The sequence below is a fragment of the Ambystoma mexicanum genome, chromosome 9 (genome assembly GCF_040938575.1).
Source record: "Ambystoma mexicanum isolate Mex_15411 chromosome 9, UKY_AmexF1_1, whole genome shotgun sequence".
Classification (NCBI taxonomy): domain Eukaryota; kingdom Metazoa; phylum Chordata; class Amphibia; order Caudata; family Ambystomatidae; genus Ambystoma; species Ambystoma mexicanum.
Window position 1 is genome coordinate 660,303,758 of NC_090931.1, and position 27,570 is coordinate 660,331,327.

Consider the following 27,570-nt stretch of genomic DNA (forward strand, 5'->3'; position numbering starts at 1 on the left):
TGGACACTGGTATGGAGCCCCACGGGTCATAGCAAGTGGTTCCTTTCTTTGTAATACACAGCGTTTTGCAATCATGCCAATGATGAAGGGTGCTATAGAAATGCCCAATAACATGGCAATAACGTTTTCTGAACCCCCCCCCCCCCGCCCCGTGTGACAGGGCAATTGTGACAGACAATGACAGGGACGCGAAGAGAACTGAAGACATAATGGTAAACATAAAAAATGCAATAGTGACAGGGTAGTTCAGTCCTGAGTTCCGGACCGTCCTTTCTCTCTCCCCTCCTCCCCCTTCCAGTGCCTGCTGACATCTCAAGGGTTCCCAGGCCTCCCATCTAAGCCGCAGTCTGCTCTCGGGCCCTGGTTTTCGCCCGTTCCCTGTAATAAAAAGCACAATTCCTGACACTGCACTGGGCAGTGAAATGAAGCACAAACTGCCTAGGAAACCAATGCTATTAGCTGGGAGTACCGACGCATGTACATGCATGTACATTTTAAAGGGGAGTGTTTTTTTTTTTTTTTTTTTTTTTCCTGCTAACACATTTAAAGCAAAATCAATGTGCCGGCATCTCCACACAGTTGTGCGCCGTTCAATGAAAACACTCTAGCGACAGAGCTCCTTTTGAAATGTCATAATCTGCAGAGTTTCCCTTCTAGCAAATTGCACGAACTGCTCTCCACCATTCTTTTAATATAACATCGCTTAGCCGTATCAAGCCCCTCCAATGCATTGTAGTCCTAGTCCACCCTCCCCGATTCCATAGTGCCCACCACTCATTCTAGTACTGCCACATGCCAAGAACCCACTCCACAACCGAGGCAGGGGGAACAACTTTTACTTGGTGCAGGGCAATCTCAGCATTAACCCGAGGAGGCTCTTCACAAGAAAGATTTGCAAGTGCAATGGGCTGCTTCCACTAAAAGTACTAGTGGCAGAATGGGTAGCATAATTCGCGAAGGCCAAGTAGTGGATGACGGGGATGCGAGAGCAGAGACGGCTACGGCTACCTTCCCAAGTGGAAGTGATGGAGAAGCCGGAGCAAAGACAGTGCTGGTTCCATAGGAACATGGGCAGACTAGTCCGTCATGCTTGTGTCTTCACGTCCTGTCTGTCGTCTCCCTTGCACCACCTCCTATATATAATGTATTATTCAGAGGGCGCTGTTCTGGGGGACGGTCAAACAAATGGAATGCAGCGTTTTCATCCATTCACAGCCTCAACTCTTAACCCGCCATTGGGGGGGGGGGGGGTGTCATACGTGAGAGCGTTCGGAGGCAAAACCTCATTAAACAAGGTCTACAAAAGGCGTCACCCCTCCCCAGAGCAGCTGCAGAGCGCAGGGCCAACTTGTGCCCTAAGAATGACATAGCAGCCCATCTGCCTGCTACCTCACACAGGTCATACGTAGCTTTACGCCAGGCTGAGGCACTGCCTGGAGGGTTGCAGACCCCAAGCACTGTGTTGGGGACATTTGAGGGTATTATGATATGAGCTTTTCTTAACATGGCCGGGGTAACTGAAGCAGAGGGAATGTCTATAATAGCCTCCAGTTAGAAGGGTGTAGGTGTTGCAATCAGTTGAAATACATTGTTGATCCTGCTTGCCCATGACCTGAGATCTTAGCTAGCCCGCCATAAAGGGGATGGATAACTTGGTTCTCAATCACATAATTGGTGACCCTTCTGCCACATGGGCTTCTGAGCTTGCTGTCACATGGTCTTCAGAGTTCAGGTTTACTGGCTTTTGGGGTCCCTGATGTCAGTTATGTGCCTCTACGTTTACGTTCTTATGGGCTCCTGGGTTTAATGTCACGTGGGCTGCTGAACCCTCAGTCCTATTGGCTGCAGGGATCACTCCCATGGGTTCCTAATTATACAGTCTAATGGGATTTTGGGATTACTGTCAGATATTGCGGTCACAAGTGCTTCTGGTTTCAGTGGCAGAGGGGCCGCAGAATTTGCAGTCTTATGATTGTCTTGAATTGGTGTTGTGAGCTCCCAGTTTCGCAGTCTCATGGTCTTTTGGGATTGCTGTCACATGAACTGTTTAGTTTTATGGACAGCTGTATCCCTGGCCTTGCATAACCACACGTGCCTCATCCACATTCACACATTTCCAATATGTCACTGACTTACCCCACTGATTTCCTGCACTCATCCTCACCCACTCTCACCATCAGTCAGCAGTGCTTGCACAATGTCGCCCTCTGTCATTAACATCTACACTAGACAGTTTGCCACTTTGTTGTGAAATTTCCACCCACTTTTGCCCCTGTCCACCCAAAACACGTGATCCTGCGATCTCTTTGAGCTTGCTTATCAGGTCTTACCATCAAGCTTTGTGCTCAACGTGCCTGCTAGTGTTTTCTCAAAGCAGTCTTCTGAGAGTTACTGACTTAATTGAAACTGTAAATGCACAACTGGTGTAATAAAAATGTCAAGTCTGCCTTTAGCCACTCTATAAGCACTGTCTGTCCTTCACTGAAGTCCTTTTAAAACCAGCAATGGCAAAGCCAACAGTTTAAGCTTGTATATCAATAGTAGGCATTCATCAGGCACTGCTATTCTGTTGCCAGGTACTCAACACTTTGTAGGTGCTACAGTCCAGTTAATACCACTATGGCAGTGCCTGGCAAATGCCTTTCACATGCCTACACAAAAGCCAACTGTTGACAGCTTGTTTAAGAATACATGTTCTCTCTGTGCCCTTCCCAGCACAGGAATAAGATGAAATTTATTTGGGATGCATGTTGACTGGGCACCATTAATGCCACATTAATTAGATGTTGTCATCTGCAAAATACAAACTGTTAGCAGTGCTCGTCGTGAGTTTGCTCCCTATGCAACACTTGCTGTAACGTGGCACTTTCCTTAGCTTCAACGTGGTTACATGCTCTACAGGTCTGTAACACTGCACTTGTTTTTTCAGGTAGGTAATGGGTACTCCCAACCTTAATAAGTAACTAATGACATGCCATTTTGCTCTTCTACATATACCAGTCTTAAATATACTCTAGTTCTGCCGCTCGCACCTCCCCTGTTTAATCCTTTATTTGGTTTCCACCTGTTTAACTGAATCCAAGAGAACCTGCACTTTAAAAATGCATTCTGCTCCATTTGGGCATCATTAAGGTTCTTTTTGACCACTATATTAAGCGGTTTCCTCAAACGGCAACCAAATGACATGCATAGGGAAATCCCATGCAATAAGTTTTGCATTGGCAAAAGGAACTTGTCCAAATGTGTGGTTAACCCTGTCCCTACCCAGTCGTTCATACTTGGCGAATTGTTTGTGTTCTGATTTCTGTAAGAAGGGAAAAAGTGCGTTTAGAGGCTTTGCCTGTATAGAATTCTAATTTGTAGCGCTGTCTGCAAGCCGGCCTTCACTTTTGAGTAGCAGCTTGCCACAGTAACCAGAAAGTTCCTTCACAGGGAAAGGTTTACCTTGCTAGCACACAGTGCAGCTGTTCTATGAACGCAAAAGCCCACCCGAATAATGCACTGACAGAACCTACAACCAGCTGCTGCCTTTAATTCACATACCGGTGACCAATGGTATATAAACCCTTGCCATGTGTATTTGGTGGAGTCTATTTGTTGCCTTCAACCGTTGCAAGATTGGTCTAAAATAACAGCACAAGAAGTGCAGGGTGTGTAATAAATAAGGTGGGTTGCTGCTTTTCTATCAGCTGGGTCGTGCCCTAGAATACAACAGCATGCAGAAAAGTGGTGAGCAGGAGCTGAAGGTTTGTGTGCGTGCAAAATAGTGTTGGTCGAAGTGACGGAGTAGGAGAGAGGTGTTAGTGGCATAAAGAGTAAGAAGGGATGCTGGAAGCAGGATGGCCCCTGGTGAAGTCATTATTGATCAGGAACTGCCCTTCCAGACATGTCAGTGGAGTAGGTAGCTTAGCAGTCATGAGGGGAGTTCAATGTTTGATGGAGACTCTGGAAACTTCATTTTTCAACTTGCACAGTTCATAGTCCTTTTTTTGAACTTGCCATGGGTACCATGTTCAAATAAGTGTCTTGTCAATGCCAACAAAGAACTTGCCCTGTGAGTGGAGCTATGGGAATTCCACACCCCTGATTTGACTGCTCTTGTGTGTTTTTTTTTTTTTTTTTTTTTTTTTTTTGGGTCCTATAGTGTTGGATAGTTTCAACATCCTAGTGGCTATGACCGTCTTCTGAGTAGCGGGCATATGTCTCGATCCTAAGCAACAGGCGTAATGCATCCTCTCAGATTCTTTAAACGCTATCTGAACATCAATCCACTCGATACTAGTAGATGACGTGGGAATTTACTGCTCCAGGCAAATTAACACATCATTGCGTTGGAGTAAGTGAAATAAATGGCCAAACAATCAGTACTGTAAAATGTAATGCAAGACACTCAATATGTGACACGGCCAACTAGTTGGTGTTTGGTGACTAGTATTAAGAAAATGAGCGGCGCTTTGTGATATTGGTGAAAGGAACGCCATACATAAGATGCTGAGCCTGAAAGTGGCTATCATTGGGGAAGGCATTGTATTAATGGATTTGCCATGCTGCAGCTTTTTGAGTTGGCATAATGGTTACTGTTTAATTCATAACTTTCAGTGCAATTGCAGCAGTCTCTCAGCCCTGCTGAGTCTCTAATCTGTGAACTATGGGTTTTGCAGACCTCGATACCAAGTGCTTAGCCTGCAGGTTTTTACTATGTACCTCTTCTCCACAGGTGTCTTTTATGAGTAATCAAAAGCAGCAGAAGCCAACGCTATCCGGCCAGCGTTTTAAAACTAGAAAAAGAGGTAAGTGGTTGCACCCTTTAGGTTTGCTGGGCATTCTTACTTTCTTCCATGGTCCTCATTAATGTCCATCAGAATGGCAGTCATGGGCTAGGGCTCTGAGCCCAACGTCCTCATTCTTGATGGGTGTCTCGCGTCTCACCACCTTCTTCCTCCCCTGCTTCTGTCATCCCCCTGGCTCCTTTGCCATCTCCGACAAGTTTACCAGACTCCTGTACCCCTCCTCGGAAGACCTTCAAAAGTGGCAATCTGCTCCACTTGCCTATCCTCAACTCTCGCTCTACTGTCCAACACTCCTGACAGCTCCCACCTCCTTGAGGACCTCGACCTAGATGTCCTTGCTCTCACCGAGACATGGTTCACAGACGGGTGTCACAAGTTTTGACTCTCCTCCCTGAGGTTACAAGATCCTATCTAATTCCAGGCGTAACCGACCCGGGGCGGGACTGGCCCTCCTCTTCCCTGAGAGGGTCCCTGCTACTATCATACCCACTCGGACCTATTCCTCTTTCGAAAGCCTTGTATGTAGAGTATGTCTCCCCTGGCTGCTCTGACTCTGGCCACCATCTACAGGCCCCCCCCCCTGCCAGGTCTCCCCCTTTCTCTCTGAATGGGCTGATCTCCTCACTTCTCTTGACCTCCAAGCTTCTCTTCCTTGGAAACTTCAATATTTACCCTGCCTTATGCAGCCTGGTTTTTCTGCATGTTGAATCGTTCCCTCTCCATTCTTCCCTTTGGTCCGGCGCACTCTGGCGGACACACCTTGGATGCCCTCATCTCCTCAGACCTCCACATTTCCAATCCTCTCCTGTCACCTGAACCTCCTTGGTCCCCTGGCTAATCCTCCGCCCGCACTGCCAGCCTCGTTCATTCGACCAATGTCGTCTGCTGCTTTTGCTGCCTCCTTACACTGACTTCTTCTGACACAGCCCTCCTAACCTAAGGCTGCTTCCAAGTGCAAATCCTGGTATAATTCAAATCTGTCTGTTCTGAAACGCAAGTGCAGAGTTGCTGAGCAGAAGTGGTAGGCTGCACATCCGCTGACAAACTGGCCTGCATCCTGCTCCAAGGCAATGCTGACTCGCCAGGCCTGCATCTCCATGGCCACTAACACAGCTGAAATCTGCAAGGAACTTGCCAGCCCTACTGCAGTCGCCACTTCTCCTTTGCCTTCCCTGGCACTTTGCACTTCTCTGGCCTCACTTCATCTCCCAAACTCTGCACATACTCTCCTCACTCACCTCTACTCCACATACACTCTCCTCACTCACCTCTACTCCACATACTCTCCCTTGTCCCTTCCCCTTTTTTCTTCATAACATCTGATGAGGTTTAGTCCGCTTTATGAAGTCTCTTCCAGGTTTTTACCTGCCCCTCAAGAATTAAGGACATTGTCTCCCTTGCTCCAGCCTTGTCTGATTTCTGCATTTGCCACTGGATCCTTCTTTGCACTCCTCAAGCACTCTCAAACCTTCTCCTGATCCTGTCCGGAAAATATGGCCACTAGCCCCTTTTTGGGCAAAATCTTTGAGAAGCTGGCCATCTCCCAGCTTGTCCACTACACTGAAACTGTTGGTTGCCTCCATGACCAACAGTCTGGCTTTAGAGCTGCCAGAGACACGGAACCTGCTCTCCTGAACCTGTAAAGACTTGCTCACTAATCTTGTTTCTAGCTCTCCTTCTGTTGTCATCCTTCTTGACCCCTCCTCTGCCTTGACATGGTCAATTATGCCACCCTGATAAAGCAGCTGTGACACCCTTGGCGTTGCACGCCTTGTTCTGGACCAGTTGACCTCCTTCCTATGACTGTCCCAAGTTCAATTGGGCTCTTTCCTCTCCATATCCTTTTCCACCTGTGGTGTCCCTCGGCTCTATCCTCTCGCCCTGGCTCTTCAATGGCTACCTGGCCCCTCAAGCCCATCTGATCTCCACATCCTCTTAATTTTCAGTGTTATGCTGATACGCAGCTCTCTGAAGCTTCCCTCTACCTCTGGTGCCTGTCTGCTATTCAGGTGCACTACTAACGATCTCTGCCTTAATGCCAGTAAGACAGCTACTTCTCATTGGGACCCCTGCTCCCTCTTTCCCTCCCACACTGGCCGCCCTTCTTGGGCCCCTCTCCCTTGAGTGAAGCAAAAAACCTTGTCCCCCCCCCCCCGCCCCTCCCTCCTTCTCCTCACATCATAAACCTGGCCAAGAAAGCCCACTTTCAGCTGCCCCTCGTCATTCTCCCCTTTCCCCAGAAATTGTCTCCAGTGCTCCGGTTCTGTCCAAGCTGGACTACTGCAAAAGCCTCTTGCTCAATCTGCTTTACTCCACCCTTCACCGCTTTCAACTAATCAAGAATGGGCCTACAAAACTTATCCTTGGCCTCAAGCCCAGGTACCACATCTCTCCAGCCCTTAAATGTCAAGACTGGCTCCCGGTTGCTACAAGGATCAAAGACCCTCTACATCATCCACAAGGCTTTTCCTGCCACTGGATTTGAGCCGTATCGTCTGAAGTTCCTCAAGAACTTCCCTTTTTCTCCTTCCTTCTCCCTACCCTGCTAATGTCCCCTCTGTCTGAGAGTGGTGGTGTGGCTCCTTCAGTCATACAGGACACCAGCCCCCCCTGCCGAGTCTACCCCTGTACTTGTTAACCTGTGACCCTACCACTTACCTCATCCTGCATTTGCCCTCATGCCCCCTCCTGTTAATGCACTTGCATGATCTGAATGTCACAAGGCCTGTTGGGATTGCTACTTTTCTCCTACCTGTTCCCCCGACCGCCTCAAGCCTTGCTGCACCTCGACTTTTGTATGCACGCATTACAAACAACCAATAAATGACTAGTTTCTTAGTGGCAAATAAGCTTTCATATTCAGCTATGTCATGACTTCAACTGTTAGTGTAGAATCTGTACTGCAGTAGCATTCACTATAAAATATGTAAACTGGCTACATTGCATCAGCCTGGCACTATAGTCTGGATAATGCTCCATAAATTCTGAAGTGATTTTGACCAAAATGCTCAGGCTAATTCTTTTCAAATCAATATGTACTATTAAACGCACAGACCAGTTGATGAAACCTGTGAGAATGGTCCAGCCCACTCCGATAGACTGTCACCTCATTACATGCAACATCACCCCCATATTGTCTTGTTGGGTCTCATGGGGTAAGGTGCAGCTTAATTTCTGGATACAATATAGCCTTTACTCTTCTGCTAATGGACCCTTTCCAGCTTTGATCTCATTTAGTGCTTTTAAGTAGCCAGTGCCTTGAAGCTGGCTTCCATTGTTCATTGACTCCATGTGCAGCCAGTGCCTGGTTTTGCGTCCTTATGGTGGGGATGTGCGTTTATTGGCATTTGTGGTAGCAATCCTGAGTTACTCTGTACTGTCATGACTCTTAAACTTTTTGCTCCCATTTTTCAACCCTCTCACCCCACTTTTTATTTTTTTTAGATGAAAAAGAGAGGTTTGATCCTACTCAGTTTCAAGACTGCATTATTCAAGGTTTGAATGAAACTGGGAGCGATTTGGAAGCTGTAGCAAAGTTTCTTGATGCTTCTGGAGCAAAACTTGATTACCGCCGCTATGCAGAGACTTTGTTTGACATCCTGGTGGCCGGTGGAATGTTGGGTAAGCATCTCTCCACGTGCCTTTGTCTTTTATGATCAGACTGTTTAACTTGGATTGCTCAAATTGTATGGTTTGTTAGTGATTTATCCTCCTGCTGTTCTGGTGGACAAAGATATGAATATTTACAGCTAATCCTTGGTTCTTTGGAAACAGAGGTAAATGCTCATTGTGGCCAGGGGCTTGTAGTTATTATTCTTGCTAAATATGTTGTGGGCGGAAATTTGCAGGTCAGCCCAACCTGCACATGGATGTCTTTGATAGCAACTGTAACGGAAACCTGCATTTTTAGGTGAGTTAGTCCTGTATCAATTGCCATGGTTTGAGCTAACGTCTTTCCAGCTTTTGACACCCAGGCGAAGGCAATGCATGGGTAGTTGGCCAGAGCATCTGTAGCCAAGATTTTTAAGTTGGAGGGAAACTGTGGCTAAAATGTTTTGCGAATGAAGAGATCATTGCAGCTGGACATTTTTAAAGCCCATACCATAATCCTTGGCCAGGTTTAGTTTATAGCGTTTATGTAACTTGCATTGATCAATACCCAAACAGACAGCCCCCCCCACGCATTCAAAACCCTACATACCCACACCCCAACATAAACCCTACTTGCCTTTTTTACACGCTGAGTCCCTGCCGCTCCAGTTCCCTTTCACTTCCATGATCGGAAACAGGTGCTGCAGTATGGTTTTTATTTTTTGGTCCAAGCATACAATTCCTTCTATATTGGCCAACTGCAGGATTCTTGGGCCCCTTCTATTCCTTATAGTTTTGCACTCTCTGTTGGATTAGCAAGGTCAGACCAGTATGTATTCCTGCAGAATAGGCTAGCAAAGTGGTGTAGTCTTGCCAATCCGTTAACGAAAAGGACACATTCCTAAATAAATCTTCTGCGGATTACTGGTCTTAGTTTATGAACCTAAACTACAATGCTCGGTGCACCATTAAAATGTAGCCATTTTCTGGTTTCTAGCCCCAGGAGGGACTCTGGCAGATGACGTGATACACACTGATGTCTGCGTCTTTGCGGCGCAGGAGGACCTAGAGACCATGCAGGCATTTGCTCAGGTACGTTATCTTGCAAGTAATCGGCATTTGAAGAGATTTAGTCAGATTGTGCAACATAAGATTAGAGCACAGTGCAAGCACCTTCAAACAATTCTTAGTTTCACATGGTGGTAGTATTTTAGCTTTTTGTGGTTCCTTGGACTTTAACAATGTACCAGAGTGTTTTGCCATGGACTTTGAGGATGACTTATGGTGCGTGCACTATAATCGAAGCATTTTTTAACATGTTGTAAACAGTCAGCCTGACCACTGCACTGATGCTGTTGTCTCCAAGGTTTTAAATGCTTTACTAAATCTGCTTTAGTATGTGTTGCTAGTAAAAACTAGGAGATTGGGAGTGCGGGGATCCCTGCTTGGGGGAATTTATTTTTCCCATCATGGTTGTGTATTCTTTGGGAGGGAATATATAGCTCTACAAGATCACATCTGCTCAGTCGCTCCGGGCCGCGCCCCCTGTAACCTAAATTTGACAACATTCTGAGAAGGGCTATAGGGAAGGCTCGCTCTTGCAGGGAGTCAGTTGAAGGACTGCTACACATTTTTCTGCACTTCCAAACCCTTTCCAGACTGAATCTAAAGTCTAATTGGTCAGATCTAATGGACAGGTTGTTTGAATCGCTGATGGAAGTTAGATTTGTGTTGTGCTATGAACAAGCAGTTGCTTAGCCTTACTAGGTGAGGCCTGATGACAAACGCTGACTTGGACCAACAGTGTGAGCTGGCTATAAAGGGGGCACTCTACATCTTGTTGAAGTCACTGCGTCTGCTGTATTTTTAAGAGGCGTAAAATGTGCAGTGGTCAGGGACTGGATCAGCAGGCTAAAAAAATGTTTTGCATGGTGGTGAACTACCTGGTATTAACTTGAACTCAGTCTTTTAGTGGTTACTTGTTGTTTGTGTTTGAATTGGAATTTGAGGTGGAATGCTGATTTTAAAATGCCTTTTTTTTTTTTTTTATTTGTAGGTTTTTAACAAGCTAATCCGGCGTTACAAATACCTGGAGAAGGGCTTTGAAGAAGAGGTGAAAAAGGTAGGCAGTGCTTTCCCATATCTGAACTATCTGTGTGTGTGTGTGTGTGTATATATATATATATATATATATATATCTCTGATGTTTTTTAATCTGCTTAGAATCACATGCTGTGCATAGGTCCGACATCCAGTGGTCACTGCGGAGTATTGCATTTTGTTTTTCGTAGTCGAAAAGGGGACGTCGACAAGGCCTGTCCGTAACACTATCCTTATAGTGACGTGCATTGTACCCATAATCCCTTACGCGGGGCTCCTAGAGACATTGCAAATACTTACTACGGACCTCGGTCCTTAATTATACTTATTATATTGTTAAAGATCCCTCCCCTCGACGTTAGCTGTGAAGCTGTTTCTCCGCCGAGCAAGTTTTCGACGGAGGGGAAGAGACGGAGGAGATCCTTCGGCGCTGCCGAACACGTGGCCTGGCCTCGCCGGCCAACATACAGTAGGGAGAGTGGGGGTTCGAACTTTTATCTTCTCTTTGAGAATGTCTTTCTCCACTATCGTTCCCTTGGGGTTGTTATCACCAGTTATTATTGCCTCAGCTATGGAGAGGACACCTTTTAGTTTTGCCCACGCTGTAGGGGCAAATGCACTTGGAAGGACAAACACAAGCTCTGTAATCGTTGCTTGCCCCTCGATCATAAGGTGGACGGCTGCGCGGCCTGTAAGCTCTTGAAACCAAGAACTCTTAAAGAACGCAATGTTGAGGTGGGCGGACTACGCTATGTCGAAGTCAGTTTCCTCACCCGCCGCCGCTGTTACAGAAAGTGACGGAGGGTGATAACTCGACGTCCGTTACGGAAGTCATTAACCCCCAGAAGGAGCGCTTGTGCTCCTCAACGTCCGTCCCCGGCTCACGCCCTGCTTATGGGGATGAACACCCCGGCGACAAGGACGCACACAGACCCCATAGGCCTAAGCACACAACCCACGGCTCTTCTTCGTCGAAGACGAAGGATCCATCAGCGCCGAAGGGGACGCAGGGCACTCCGGCGTCTACCTCAGACCGTAAGGGTCTCAAGCCCCACCCGCAAACGCAGCCGCGACCAGCGATTGGGCTTTCATCAAACACGGGCGCTACCCCAAAATCATCCGACATAACGCTCCATAGAGCGGCCGTCGAGGAACAACGCGTAACCCAGGCAACGTCGACACCAGAGTCCTCTACTGACAAACTCGTTGTCGAGAGCCTGGCGAGAATTGTTTCCAAAGACAAACGTAAGCGGACGACGAAACAAACGTCGAACTGCACAAAAAGCTATGGAAACGCCGAAAAAGCACACGAGTAGCCAGGAATTGCCCCCTTCATCTAAGGGCACTGCTGAACTACCGGAGGGCTTTTCAGAGGGCGACGGAAACCGTTCTTCAACGTTGTGGGAGCGTTCTAAACGTTTTGAAGGTGAAAACACTGATTTCCCCCTCTAGACTATTCAGGGGTCCCCCATTAGACCCTTGAAAGACTCCATTCTTGTATGGAGAAAATGGAAAGGTTTTTGGGAAACCAAAACCCACCCAAAAGACCAAGAGAATGGCCCCAGGATGACCCTAGGGTCAAGATTCCTAGGCTGTTTCCCCCCTTCTACAGATGTATATGACCTCACTGAAGAGGAGCAATACCTCCAGGAAGATGAGGAGTGTTTGGGTGGAGAGGAAGAACATGAGGAAGAGGGGTTTGAAGGAGAGCCTTACACTAGTGCAGGAGCTTTCGAAGAACATACAGCTACCTCGCAGCCCTGGCAATCCCCATCAGTGCAGCCTTGGCAATCCCCATCAGTGCACTCCGACCCTGATGTCTTTCACCCTTCTCCTCCCAAGGATTCACCTATTGGAAACACCTCTCCCATAGATGACCAACCTTCACTTAATGCACTATTGCGCAAGGTAGCAGCGCATTTTGAAATAGACACAGGGGAGACTCTTCCTGACAATAACTTTGTAGAGAAAGTTATTAAAGAAAAAGCCCCTGTTAGTCAGTCTATTCCGCTCCTGGCTTCTATAAAGAGAAGAATAACTCCTTCCCTTTCCAATCCTGCCTTAGTCAGAGGGGTCAACCCTCGGATAGAAAAGCTCTTCAGCCCTTCGTCCTCTGACCCTTTGTACATCAGAGGCCATTCTATTCCGGACTCCCTCGTAGTTACTAATACAAGGAAAAGAGCAGGGTGCCACACTCCACTAGTGAGGCACCACCTGACAAAGAGGGCAAAAAGCTCCATGCACTTGGGAAGAGAATCACGACGTCCGCCGCCTTTTCAACTAGGATTGCAAATAACAATTCCCTACTAGCTAGCTACGCAGATGCACAGTGGAGCAAGCTGCGCAGCGAAGCAGAGGACGCACCAGAACCCCTGCGTTCACGCCTGTTAGCTACAATCTCAGAGGGAACTCTTGTAAACCAGGGCATCGTAAAGAACTCCTTAGATGCCGCAGAGACGGCTGGCCGTTCCCTGGTTCAGGGAATAATTCTCAAACGCCATGTCTGGCTGCGCAATTCGGGATTTAAGCCGGAAACCCAGGCTTCCCTGATAAATAAGCCCATAGAACAAACACATCTGTTTGGGAAAGCAGTTGATGAGGCCCTAGAACATGCGAAGAAAGAGTTTGATACCATCAAGACTCTTGACCAAATTTCTAGGCCCCCTAACAGACGCGGCTATGGCAATAGGCGCTCCTTTCGTGGCCAACGCCATCAGCAAAACCAACAGCAATTTTACTCTGCTACCAACTGGCCCTCTAACCAGGGTAACACCCAGTTCAGTCAAAGAGGCCAATGCCGTGGCAGAGGAAGAGGGCGCGGCTCCAGCCCCAAAGGCTCCACGCCCAATACCAACAAATGACCCGAAGATTCGGGTCTCCTCCCATGCATCACCGGTCGGGGGCCGGCTAACATCGTTCCTTTCAGCATGGGAGGGAATATCGTCGGACCGCTGGGTATTATCCACCATAGCCCACGGATACTGCATCGAATTCAACGGTTCCCCGAAGTACAGACCCCCACGGAACCGACGCATGACGCCGCAACACCTCACCATTCTTCAAGAAGTGGAAGAGCTACTGAAAAAAGAAGCTATAGAGGCTGTCCCCCTATCTCAGGTAACAGAAGTTCTTTATTCAGTGTACTTCCTTGTACCCAAAAAGGACTTAACCATGCGCCCTGTATTAGATCTGCGCCCAGCGAACAAGTTTGTCAAACCCCAAAAGTTTCGTATGGTGACCTTGCAGGAAGTAATCCCACTGTTATAGCTAGGGGATTACATGACAACACTAGACATGAAAGATGCATACTTTCATATTTTAATGTTGCCAGCGCACAGAAAATACCTCAGGTTCAAGATAGAGAACTACCCTTCGGGATAGCATCTGCACCAATGGTATTCACGAAAGTACTGGCAGTGGCAGCGGCCCACCTGCGCAGGTTATCCATCCCGGTATACCCTTACCTCGACGACTGGCTCATAACAGGGGATTCTTACGAAACATGCTTCTCCAATACCCAAAAGACTGTAGACCTTTTGTTCCAACTGGGCTTCTCCAACGAAAAGAAGTCCAGCTTAGACCCCAGCCAAATCAAACAATTCCTGGGGGCTCTAATTCGAACAAAGGACGGCCTCGTCTTCCCCTCCGAGAGGGTCCAAAACATGCTGTTTCAGATCCCCCATTATGTGGCAGGTCGAGAGGTGACGGTACGCAAAGCAATGCGCTTGCTAGGGATGATGGCGTCGTGCATTTATTTGGTACCTCACGCGTGCCTGCGCCCAATGCAAGAGTGGCTCAACAGCCAGTGGTGTCAGGCCAGCGGACAATGGGACGATCTAGTGGTGGTCTCGCAGCCTTGGTTCTCTCGCTACGGTGGTGGGCAAAAGAAAACCTGTTATTAGGGAAGACTTTTGCCACACCCGCAGTGGAAGCCACTCTAACCACAGACGCATCCCTTACAGGATGGGGGGGGGCTCACCTATCCCATCAGACTGCTCACGGATCGTGGACTCCGAGCTTAGCATCTAAGCATATAAACCTGCTGGAACTACTAGCGGTGTTCAAAGCACTGAAAGCCTTCCAGGAACACCTACAAGGAAAGACGGTGATGGTCCTCACAGACAGCACCACAGCCATGTACTACCTCAACAAGCAAGGGGGCACTCACTCTCCAGGACTGTCCAAGCTGTCCCAGAACATCTGGAAGTGGGCTCTCAAACACATGTTCCTACTATCACAAGTACCAGGGGAACTCAATCTGCTAGCAGACAAACTCGGCAGAGACTTCCCGCTGCCCGTAGAGTACGAATGGCGGTTACAAGAAGACCTCGTCTTCGACTTCACACAGTGGGGTTTCCCAGAAATAGACCTGTTCAACTCACGAAAACTCCCAATGCCAAGATTACGCCTCCAGGTACCCCCAGAACCAGTCCAAGGAGAACGGTCTATCGATTCCATGGTCAGGGAAATTTTACGCTTTCCCCCCCTACTCCCCTTCTCAACAAGATAGTGCACAAGATGCACCAGGAACAAGTTACCATGATACTGGTGGCCCCTAAGTGGGCCCGACAGCCATGGTTCGCTCACTTGTTGAAGATGTCTCTATCTCCTCCAGTGAGACTGTCCTGCCCGTACAACATGCTGTCACAAGACAGGGGCAGGACACTGCACCCATGCCCTCAGACCTTGAACTTAGCAGCCTGGCTCCTGAGGTCATAGAATTTGGACATTTACAACTTCCACAGAGGTGCATGGACATCCTCCAGAGACTCAACACTGCTATTCTAGCAAATGGAAAAGATTTGTCATCTGGTGTTGAGGGAAGAGTATCAACCCCGTTGACTGCTCTCCCACACAAATTATTCTGTACCTGACCCATTTACTGGACTCGGGTCTAGTATTCAATTCTATTAAAGTACACCTGGCAGTGCTTTCGGCTTACACCACTTCACAACTCAAAGTATCGTGGTTGAAGATCCCAGTAATCAAAGCCTTCATGGAAGGGGTAAAGAGAATACACCCTCCAATAGCAAACCCAGCTCCTGGCTGGGATCTTAATGTGGTACTCACCAGGCTCATGGGGTCACCCTTTGAACCCATGCACAAGGCAACTCTTAAAGATCTCACTCTTAAGACTGCTTTCCTAATCGCTATTACCTCCATTAGGAGAGTAAGTGAACTACAGGCCCTTTCGGTTTTAGACCCCTTTGTAACAGTTCACAAGGATAAAGTGGTTCTACGCACACACCCAAGGTTCGCACCGAAATTCATCTCCAAATTTCATGTCAACCAGTCTATAGAACTACCAACGTTCTTTCAAAATCCTTCAAATCTAGGAGAAAAAAGCCTGCATACACTTGATGTGCGCAGAGCTGTCATGTTTTACATGGAAAGAACTAGTCCACTGAGAAAGACTAATCAGTTCTTTGTCTCGGTGGCAGCAGAAAGAGAAGGAGATGCAGTTTCAAAATCCACTATATCTAGATGGATTGTACAATGCATCACTCTGTTACACTCTTGCTAAGAGAGAACTACCCTTCAAGCCAGGAGCACACTCTACTCGAGGCACTGGGGCATCCATAGCATTCATTGCAAATGTTCCCCTTGATTCCATCTGCAAAGCGGCAACCTGGAGTTCAGTACACACCTTTACAAAACACTAGTCTAGATGCCCACTCTAGATCTGATTCCCAGGTGGGACAAGCAGTGTTAAGACATCTTTTCTCTACTGTTCCTTCTTGCAACCCACCTCCTACTCCGGGTACTGCTCGCTAGTATATGCACAGCATGTGATTCTAAGCAGATTAACAAACATCAGAAGACAATGCATTACTTACAACCATCAGAAATGCTTTTACAGTATCTGCTTAGATTCACATGCGCCCACCCTTCCTCCCCGCTCGGATGGAAGGAACATAGATATCCTTTTCTATATCTCTCTTTTCTGTACTCGCTCACATCTAGAAGGCTCCCTCAGGGCAGAAAAATAAAAACAGAGGGACCTCAACGCTTGAGGGATTATGGGTACAAAGCATGTCACTATAGGGATAGTGTTACAGACAGGCCTTGTCGACGTCCCCTTTTCGACTACGAAAAACAAAATGCAATACTCCGCAGTGACCACTGGATGTCGGACCTATGCACAGCATGTGAATCTAAGCAGATACAACCATCAGAAATGCTTTTACGGTAAGTAATGCATTGTCATATATAATTTTTATTTTTTACTGAAACTAAAGGAACGTTATGGTTACGTTGCACTAATAGTTATGAAATTTGTTTAAGGTTACAAGTCAAAATAAAAAACATATCCACCAGTTATGGTAAGCTAAGCAACCATAGTACATGAAAGATGGACATCACATCATTTATAACATCACTATCACATGTTAAAATCATTTTCATGATCTGTCTCTAAAAGGGTTAGTGTTTTTTGGCAACAATGTCTGGGGTTGTTGGGGAGAATTCTCAGATATGCTAATTCCTTGGAGATCCCCCCCCTTTTTTTTTTTTTTTTTGGCTGGATTTCAGGACCTTTTCCCACTCGCTCGTACATTTTATTTGAACAGTTTCTACAGCATGGGGTCTAGCATGGATTCACATGCTCACAAATATTCCATGGCATCCGGCTGGAAATCCTCGGTAATAGAAAGTTTCCAAATTGTCTTTCTCCCGTAAACTAATCCCTGAGCTCTAGGTCATACTTCCCTCAGCCAATGACTGCCCTCTACCTAACCCACTCTGGCAGCCATCTTCAGATTTTAACTGCACATTCAAGTGTTGAGCCCTTGTGCTTCGAGCTTTTTGCTGCATTTTTTGCTTTTTGAGAGTCAACCTCTAGTCAGTCGAGCCCATGTGCTCCATTGATATCTTTCCGACTAACGGTGGCCTGTTTTTTGGTTCTTTTCTTTTCGGTGCCACTTGAGGGCTGAGTATTCTTCTTGGAGGGTTCCAGAAGATTCTTAAGGCCTACACTGCATGGATCATGTCAGACGAGAAGGGTGGCGCTTTGCTCCGACTGCAGTTTGCTGAATGTGTACGGGGTGGGGCGCACGTGTGTGCTGAAGGCCTCCAGGGTACGACATTTGTACAGTTGAGATCATTTCTGTCCACACCGTCCAGGAGGGCAATGATGACGAGGGGAACACTGGGGACTCACCCCATGACTGAGGCAGCAACGGGGAGGGGGGGGGGCATGGGGGGGGAGATACCATCTATGGAGGTGACGATGAGGGGCCCCAGGATGACTAGTGCCTGGATCTTAGTGCCCCTACACCCCAGCTACCACCTAGAGACTTCACTGGACATCCTCTCAGCCCGACGCCCACTGGTGTCTGAGATACAAAGTATGCTGGTGACCCCACTGCCCGCTCCTCCCATGATGGCAGTACTGGCCACCCCACTGACACTGGGGTAACCACTGGCCAAGAAGGAGGCAGCCTACGCCTTTATGGCCCCCTCTACACTACTCCTTCCCCACCCTCGGAAGAGTGAGTCGGACACTGCGACAATCGGCTCAGATGATGGGGGACCTCCCATCCCCTCCGCCTAGAGCCTCTCCGCCAGATGAGGTAGGATCTTTCTGTGCGATCACCCGAGCATCGGAGCTTTTCCTGCTCATGCCGGAGGAAAAGGAAGGCTTCTTATGTCCGTGCCGTGAGAAAGAGGAAGACTATCCTTTCCGTCCTGCTCTTGGACAATGTTTGAGACGAAGGGCTGGCTCTGCTGAAGAACCCTTCAGGAAAGAGACAGCTGGAGAAGTACAGGGTCCCAGGCTCTGCACACAAGTGCTTACGGTCTCAACCGTTTCCGGACTCCGCAGCCGGCAGGAGGCTGGTTTAGCTCCGCTTCCTCCTTCCCCTTGTCCAGAGGGGTGGAGGAGGAAGTTGGATTCGATGGGTATGAAGGTTAACTACTCGACGACGGTCAAGGCTGCGAACGCCTTCAAGAAGGCGAGATGGCATCGGACCACGCCATCCGTGACCCTGGACATCACGGACACAAGTTTCCGCCAGATTGGGGGTGGAGGGTGAGTTTCTTAGCTGTTGTGGCTGGCTCAAGGCCATCAACTAGACAGGGTTTTGAACATGCCCTTTGACAGGGACAACCTGTTTCGGGAAGGTTGTGGATGGCCTCAATACAGACCCAATGTGCCCTAGGCACCCTACAGCAACGACTAAAGTACTTTCGTTCCTCAGGAGAGAAGTCGATCTGCTCTTTGAAGGGTTTCGGGGTGGGGGAGGGCTCCTTACCACCAGCCCTCCCGTTGTAGCCAACAGGGGTCACTCCAATGCCTTCAGGGGTGGACGTCTGTCGCCGGGGACTGCAATACGGCACGTCTACCTCAAACAAGATTAAACCAGCCAGGATGTCGCGGGGGTTGGGGGGGTCTTTAGGTGTGGGTGGAGACCATCTCCACCAACTGGTGGGTGCTGGACTCTCTCGAACACGTCACCATATACAAAGGACACAACGTTTCTGCACTTCGTTTAGGGGGAGCATTATCAGTTCAAGGCCCATCCGTTCGGGCTGAAATCGGCACCCAGAGCCTTCACCTAGTGTTTGGCACTGGTGGCGGCCCATCTGCGACTGCAAGGGGTCCACTTTACCCCAACCTGGACAACTGGCTCATCTGGGCCAAGTCAAGGGACACTGCCATCAAACACACTGAGCGGACTGTCCATCTTCTGATGTATCTGGTGTTCTCGGTGAACTCTATCTCAGGACACTGTTCCTGGGATCCACGTGCAACACGGCATCATGCCTTGCGTCACCATCTGAGGAAAGGCGATTGGCCATCTTGGGAAAGCTGCAACGGCTATTGACACTGAAGATCGCCACAGTGATGACGATGACCATGTCGCTGCTTGGCATGAGGTAATTGTGCAGTTACCTGATTCGGCTCTGCAGGCTACGGATGCAGCCTTTAAAGAGTACTTTGACGCCAGGACAGCACTCCAAGGAGTTTTGGCAAGCAGTCCGATGGGGTGTACACCAGTATCACTGAGGCATGGATATCAGTGTCGCAAAGGATGCGTCACGAAGGATGGGGACCCCACACTGGCTGCCTTCACGCCAGAGGCCTGTGGCTGTTGTGAAAGATGCTACACATAAACTTACTGTAACTACGGCACCAGATCCCAGCGCTCTCCAGTGAGGTGCAGGACTGGGCAGTCCCGACTCGCTCAGCAGGGAGCAACGCTCTTGCCACGAGTTGGAGCTTCAGCAGGACCAAGTGGACAACCTGTTCGATAAATGGGGTAATCCCCCAGATCGATCTGTGACAGCGATTAACACCGAGTGCCAGAGGTTTGCCAGCAGGTTTTACCCAGCCGGGGAGCATGGGGGACACATTCTCATTCCCCTGGGAGGGCCTGTTTGTATGCATTGTTGCTGCTTCGAGTCATCCATCAACTCGGACTGTGCCGGGTAAACCTCGCCGCACCAGCATGGCAGAGGCAGATCTGTTACCCAGACCTTCTCAGCATGTTGACTAGGCCCCCTCCAGCCAAGCTGCTATTGGTCGCAGATCATCTCACCAGGGAAGGAGGCGTAATGCTGCACCACAGTCCCTGAAGGCCTGGCTCCTGCAGCATTAGAATTCAGGTGTTTCGATCATGAAGGAGGTACTCGCCAAGGCGTCATCTACTTTAAGTCTACGGACACAAATGGAAGTGATTTGCAATTTGGTGCTAGTCTCAGATCAACCCTCTATGGCCCGTCCAGTGCTTCCATATTGGCTGTCGTTGGCTAAATCGGGGCTCTCATCTGGCGGCTATCTAACGCTACACCAGATCCCCAGGAAAACCCTCCTTGTGGTTGCACCGTTAGTCAAGGAATTCCTCAAGGGACTTTTCCACTCCTTCTTGCCGGTGAAGGCTCCGGCCCCAGCATGGGAACTCCATGTGGTAATTACTAGGCTCATGGGAGCTCTGTTCGAGCCTATGCATTTTGTCCCACTCAAGTTTGTCGTGGAAGACTGTTTCTCGTGACCATCACCGCTGCACGGCGAGTGAGGGAGAGCAGGCCCTTCCCTGTGAACCACCTTACTTGACTTTCCACGAGACCAGGGTAGTGCTGCAGACGCACCCCGCCTTTATGCCAAAGGTGCCGTCTGACTTCATCTAAACAAGCCCTTGGTGTTACCTGTGTTATGTCCGATGCCTTCGTTGCCGGCTGAGGACTTTGCACTCGCTGGATGTAACTAGGGCGCTGAAGCTTTGTGGCCTGCACAAAGAGTTTCTGGAAAACATTTCAGCTTTTTGTGAACTTTGGTCCTGTGAACCATGGGAAGGCCCTGTCCAAGGCTTCCATTTCCAGGTGGCTCTCCAACTGTATCACTCACTGTCACCGGTTGGCAAAACGACCACTGCCTGGCCGTCTGAGCCCATCTACCAGAGTGATTGCTGCTGCTACTACAGTCCGTCTGGTGTGCCCCTGCTGGACATATGCAGGGCTGCTACATGGAGGTCGATGCACACGTTCTCGAGAGCACACGTTCACAAAGAGTCTACTGCGTTGACAGGGATTCCAGGGAGGAGTCAAGAGTCAGCCAAGCAGTGGTGTGCAACCTGTTCGCTTGAAGGTGAGCCTGGTGAGGAGGTAAGAGATGCTTACTTTTGAGCCTTGCCACCTCCCGTGGGTCTGCATGTGTACTATGTGTTAATTCATGTGAATCCATGCCAGACCCCATGCTGGAGAAGGAACAAGTTCCTTACCTGTAACTATTCTCCAGCATGAGTCTGGCATGGAGTCGCATGCAAACCCTCCCGCCTACCCCTCTGCGGCTCTTCTCTTGGTCCTACTGCCACTTTACGTGCTACCAAATCTGGCTGCCGGAGGAGGGGCTTAGGTAGGGGGCAGTCATTGGCTGAGGGGGTGGGGGGGGGGCGGGGGGCAGTATGACCAGAGACCAGTTTGGAAGTGAAACTGATTTTTTTTTTTTTTTTTTCTTCCCTCCCCTTGGCTGACGATTCCCAGCCTGAGACTGGGGAATAGCCATGGAGCATGTGAATACATGCTGGAGAACAGTTACTGGTAAGTAATTTGTTCCATACCATGTATAGCTAGGAAACTGTTAATGTACATTGCAGTGGGGGTTTCGAAAGTGCTTAACTTGTTTGAGAAACTTGTTAACCATGGTTTCCTTACCTAACCTTTTCCTTTCTGCCACTTCAGTATTAGTGAGATGTCCTGTGTCCTAGCAATTGAATTCACCTCAGGGTTTAGGAAAATCTGTGTGCCTCCCAGAGTATCTACTTGCTTGAGCGATTTGTCAATTGCCCCCTTCTAAAGGAGGCTTATTTTAAAACTGAAGAAACCCTATTTGAATACTTGTTACTGAAGCTGTTACAACCCACATGGACCCCTCTTGAGAGGCCTGGCTGCTCAGTCACACTACCAACTTGTATAGTACAGACTTGGGTGACCTATTGCCAAGAGGATAAGGCTGGTGTCTCCCACAGGGTTACTACATACAATCATGCTTAACACGGGTGATCAGGAGATCTTATCATAAACTAAATGTTTTAAAGAATGTTGAGTGTTATTGATACAGGAGCCTAAACATACATGCACATAGGCAATGGCTGCAGCATGTACCAAGGAAGTACAAGATTTTGAATCTAGTCCTTTCCAATGGTAAAGTGCTACCTTATCAAAGTTGTGAGTAATGTTATTGAATAAATAGCTAACCATTTCAAACTTACATGTTTTATTACAGAAAATACATATAAAAACCAAGAATGCATTCAAATTATAGCCACATACAGGGAAACTAACACAGAAAAACAGCACCAAAATGACATGACAGTTGGTTATTGTTTGCAGTTAGTTTGAGGCCTGCTGCTTATTGCCCCATATAATCTGCACTATGTGGTCAAGTCAGTCTATGCAAGTACTTTAAGAAGATATAAGGGTGTGTATATCTGATGCTTGTGGATCTGTTTAGAATCGCATGCTGTTCATAGTCTGACATCTAGTGGTAATTGTGCAGTATTGCATATCTTTTTAGAAGGGACAGGGCCATTGACATGGGCCTATCCTTAACGTATAATGTTCCCAAAATCCCTCATGCGTCTAGGTCCCACCACATTGTTAACTTGGTTGGTCACTTGTACAGAGCTCGTAAGAGTTTATATTACTAGATCTGTTCCCGCAACCTATGGTCATTTGGTCTATTTTGACCACCAGCTCGACGGCTGTATAGTCGCTTGGCTCCTGCAGACACCTACATGTACAACATCTCGGCGACTGTTGACTGTGTGGCCTTGGCCCTCAGATCTGGCCTTTACAGTAGGGAGAGTGGGACCCTGTTAATGCATTTTTCACACCTTTCTCTTCTCAGTCTGCCGCTAACTATGGAGAGACTCCTTTTAAATTCTGCACGTCTTGTAACAAATGTCCCCAGAAAGACACCCATCGCTGATGCATCAACTGTCTTCCTTGTGACATGACTAGCGCACGTGTAAGGCCTTCAAACTTTCGGCGTTATACACTAAGACGGGCAGACTAAACGGTGAGTGGCCTATGCTATACAGGCTGAAACCCCCCCCCCCCCCTGCTGGCACCATCCTTTCAGACGCGGAATCTGTTGGTAGCCATGGCTCCGATTTGGAAGCAAGTGACCTTTCTGCAGAGCCTACATTCTCCCATGTGCCCGGCCCCAATAGACAGGCTGCCGGCACTGTTATGGAGAAGTCTCACCCCAGTGACCAGGCCACCCATGCACCACATGTACTTGAGCACACAACCCTTAAGGCCTCTTCGACATCAAAGGCCTCAACACCCGTAGGTCCGCTGTCTGCAGTGTCTTACAAACCTTGCGGTTTGGCACCCGTAACCGCAGCAAGCAACTGGGCATAAAATGACCTTGACCGGGCAGGTCTCTGGTCACACTATCGTTGACCTGCTGTCCAAAGGTGTTCCACACCAAAGGACTCTGTGGTATCGCTGACTGCGGCCTATGGGCACATGAAACACTCTACGCTGTCAATACGGCTTCTGAAGCTTCGTAGAGCTTTCGGTTACTGCTTCGGCCGCTGGGGACACCAGAAAGAACCCCCCCATCCCATCAAGACTACTGAGGCCCCAGCCTCTTTCTGAGGCCTTACATAAGATAAGGGGGTCAGCCCCTTCTAGGCAGCCCTCCCATCACACTTCAGTTTCTTCAGAATGGACTGCCCTTCCTATCACACTTCAGTTTCTTCAGAATGGACTAGGGAATAGTTTGAAGAGTATATGGCAGTGACTTTTCAGGCCAGTATGACAGGTCTTGAAGACACAGGGAAGTGAACTCTTGCCCCATCCCCTCTAAATTTAGGAAACGGCCCTCAGAGGAGCGACAAGAACACCACAATAATATTGTTGGGGACGACCCAGAGGACCTTGCCCAGGCGGTTTCTTGCAAAGGGTTTAACCTTCATGACCAAGATCTGGTCTATCACGACCCAGACAGCAGCACCAGAGCTCTTGAACTTTTTTTTTCTCTCCTCTTTACTACTCCGCAGAGGCACTCGTTGCCAATTGACTACCAAATGCTGTTCAACTCCCTCTTAAAGAGCAGCCAACCACAGCTATTCACGAAGCTGCCCCTGGCACGGACTTTGTGGTGGACGTCCTCCAAGAAAAGACTAGTTAGTCAAGCCATTTACTTATTAAATTCTCAGACGCCTGGCTCTTTCATTACTGTCCCCTTGGCTTGCACGGGCAGTGAATTCCTGTGGGGAAATTGTTTTTCCCAGCCCCCTCTACATGAGGGGGGGGGGATGTAGAGGGGGGGAGTGGTCACACACCCCCTGGTCGCATCAAACACTTGCAAACTGGCAGGGGTACCAGTCTTCTGGAGAATCGCCTCCACAGATTGCAAAAAATGCTATGCCCTTGGTACGTGTCAGTGCCTCTGCAGCCTACTACTCCATGAGGAATACCAACACCAGGCTCATTGCGAGCTACAGTAATTTTCAGTGGGGGCCTAGTACAGGATGGCCTTCAGGAAGTTCCAGAGCCTACCCGATTGCGCCTACTGGCGGTCGTGGCTGAAGGCAGAATATCCTGAAAAAACTCTGGGTTTGGCCAAAACTGTTGGACGCACCCTTGCCCAGGGAAGCCTACTCAAGTGGCATGCCTGGTTGAAAAACTCTGGGTTCAAAGCTGAAATACAAGCCTCCTTAATTAACAGGCCTTTGGAGGAGTCCAACCTATTCGGAAAGGCATATGATGGCGCCCTGGAACCTGGCAAAAAAAACATGACTACTGCTAAACCCTTTCACCAGTGTCAAAGGTAGCAGGTGCTCCTCTCCAGAAAGAACATGGCATGATAACCTGTTCTGAGATGAGTTTGCAGCACACGCTTTTTGCTCACTGCACCTTTTCACAGATGGGAAATATCCGTTTGCATATCAGCCTTTGTCCCGCCCACATGGGCAGTCCAGCACTGAAATACTATGGAAATTCCTCTGAACAAAGTACCAACAGCAACCCCTTTCACCAGTGTGGCAGTCCAACTGCCTGCCAGTCCTTGTCCCGCTTGCTCCAAGGTAGGCATGACTGGTGTGGTGCGGCTCCTCTGGCACCTTCCAGTGCCAGCAAAGAGGCTCTCGTAGGGGCAAGGGCCGAGGTAGAAACTCTGCCCCCCCCCCACTTGCTCCCTAGCTTCCACCTCCAAGTGACTTGCTGACCACCTCACTACCACCCACCAAGAAGCAGACTTCTGTCGCCAGAACACCTGCGTATCCTGCTGGAGGAAGTTCAGGTCTTGCTGGAAAAGGGTGCCATCAAAATCGTCCCCCTTCTCCAGGTAAACCTATTTATTTAGTGTACTTCCTTGTACTCCAAAAAGGATCTGACCATGCGCCTTGTTTAAGATCTGCTCCCTGCAACAACTATGTCAAACATCCAGGATGACAACCCTTCGGGGATTACATGGCCACATTAGACATGAAAGATGCATTCTTTCATATTTCAATGTTGCCAGCGCAGAGAGTACCTCGGGTTCATGATGGGACTCCAACTAATCAGTTTCTCCCCTTCAGCATTCCTTCAGCCCCAAGGGTGTTCAAAGGTACCGGCGGTAGTAGTGTTAACCTGCCCAGGCAGTCTATACCTACCACGACTGGCTCATAACGGGGGACTCGTACGGAACATGCCAGACAAATACCCAGAAGACAGTAGATCTCCTCCAACCTAGGATTCTCTAACGAAAAAGAATGAATCCAACCTGACCCCATCAGTTTCTGGGGTCTTTAATTCAGACACAGGCTAGCCTTCCCCCTCCAACCAGAGGGTCCAAAACGTGCTGTTCCGTATCCCTCACTATGTAGCTAGTCACCAGGTGATCGTACACAAAGCCATGCGACTGCTGGTTATGATGGCTTCCTGCGGCTTCCTAGTTCCTCATGCTCATCTGCACATGCACCCCTGTCAAGAGTGGCTCTCTAGCCAATGGTGTCGGGCCAGTGGTTCGCAGCAGCCCTTGTTCAGTCTCTGCACTGGCAGTCAGGGGGAGAGCGGGGGGGGGGGGGGCATCAATACCTGTGCAGTAGAGGCTACTCTCAACCACAGGCATTTGTTGGAGGAGAGTGGGTTGCCTTCACCACCAACACACAGCGCACAGAGGGTCTAAATACATCAACCTGTTGGATCTGCTAGCAGTGTTTGCCCTGAAGGCTTTCCATGCACACCTCCAGGGGAAGACAGTTCTAGTCCTCATGGACGGTGGTACAGCCATGTACTGGGGCACACTCTAGGGCTATCCTGTCCAAGAACATCTGAAGTTGGCACTGAAACGCATGTTCCATGTTTCAGGGCACGCCATCTTCTGGCAGACATACTGAACACTCTCTCACAGTAGAGCACGAGTGGCGGCGACAAGAGGACATCCACATATTTGAAGAATGGGGCTTCCCCGAGATTTACCTATTTGCCGCTAAGCCCTATGCCCAGACTACACCTCCAGATACCCATGGAACCGCTCAAAGGGGGACAGTCTCTGGATAAAATGGTCTGGGAGACCATGGTCCTACGCTCCAACCACCTGCCCCCAATTCCCCATCAACAGAATAGTGCACAAGGTGCACCAGGAACCAATCATGATGAACCTGGTGGCCAATACGTGGGTCTGCCAGCCTTGCTTATCCCACCTCATGGCAAATGTCAATCTCCCCTCCCAGGAAGCTGCCATGCCCGTATAACATCCTGTCCAAGGATCAGGGTGGGACACTACATCCAAACACTCCACTGAAGGCATAGTTGGGGAACCTTCAACTCCCTCAGATGCATGGACAGTCTCAGGGAGACATGCAAGCCTAACACCAACTGCTACTCCAGTAAGTGCTGTTACCTGGTGTAATGCCAAGCGCATCAATCCTATTGATTGCTCTCGTAAAGATATTGTCCTGTACCTAACTCCTCTTGGACTGTTTTTCTGTTTTCTAAAGGTCCACTTGGCTGCTCTTTCAGTGTACACCACATCCCAAAGCAACGTTTTGTGGTGGAAGATTCCAGTGATTAAAGCCTTTGTGGAGAGGGTAAAGGGGTCACCCCGCCCCCCCCAACCTGGCATGCCAGAAATACTATGTCTAGTGTGGTCCTTCATGCGTCAGGGATTTCGGGTTATGTTGGGTGTTTATTGTGATTCAGTGGCAATGTTTGTCTTCACAGGACAAGGGCCATAAGGTGATGGGTATATGTCCCATGGGCTCATGGATTTGGGAAAAGCCACGTTTTTGCTGCTTTATGGAATCCCTTGTGGTCCTGTTTGTGCTGAATGCGGGGCTAGCGAATTGCATAGTTTGTTCAAGGGTAGAGTAGGCTGACGCTCAGAGTTGGAGGCTGGGATCATAAGTAGGGCTGTGCTTTACTACCTTAGCCTGCATGTTGGGTGGTAGCGCATAGTCTTCTCTTGGATGAAGATGGGCTGCTTTTGTGCACTGCTCGGTGGCTGATGCACAGGATTTTGAAGGTGCCAGTGGCGGGTGTGGAGAACATGGGAGATGTGGTCCCTTCGTCCCAACGCAAGGACTTTAGTGGCTGCATTTTGGACTTTGTTTTTATGTCGGACACCCAAGTGTATAGTTGTCTGGACATGACG

General features: G+C 48.8%; 1 protein-coding gene across 1 annotated transcript in view; it reads left to right on the top strand.

Annotated features, from left to right (window-relative positions):
- Window positions 1–27,570, top strand: part of BZW1 (basic leucine zipper and W2 domains 1) — a 109,988-nt gene that overhangs the window by 35,406 nt on the left and 47,012 nt on the right. Inside the window, exons 2-5 of the mRNA XM_069615437.1 lie at window positions 4,718–4,790; window positions 8,235–8,411; window positions 9,379–9,473; window positions 10,438–10,503. Coding sequence (XP_069471538.1) covers window positions 4,727–4,790; window positions 8,235–8,411; window positions 9,379–9,473; window positions 10,438–10,503 — 402 coding nt within the window. The 5' untranslated portion in view covers window positions 4,718–4,726. The remainder of the gene's footprint in view (window positions 1–4,717; window positions 4,791–8,234; window positions 8,412–9,378; window positions 9,474–10,437; window positions 10,504–27,570) is intronic.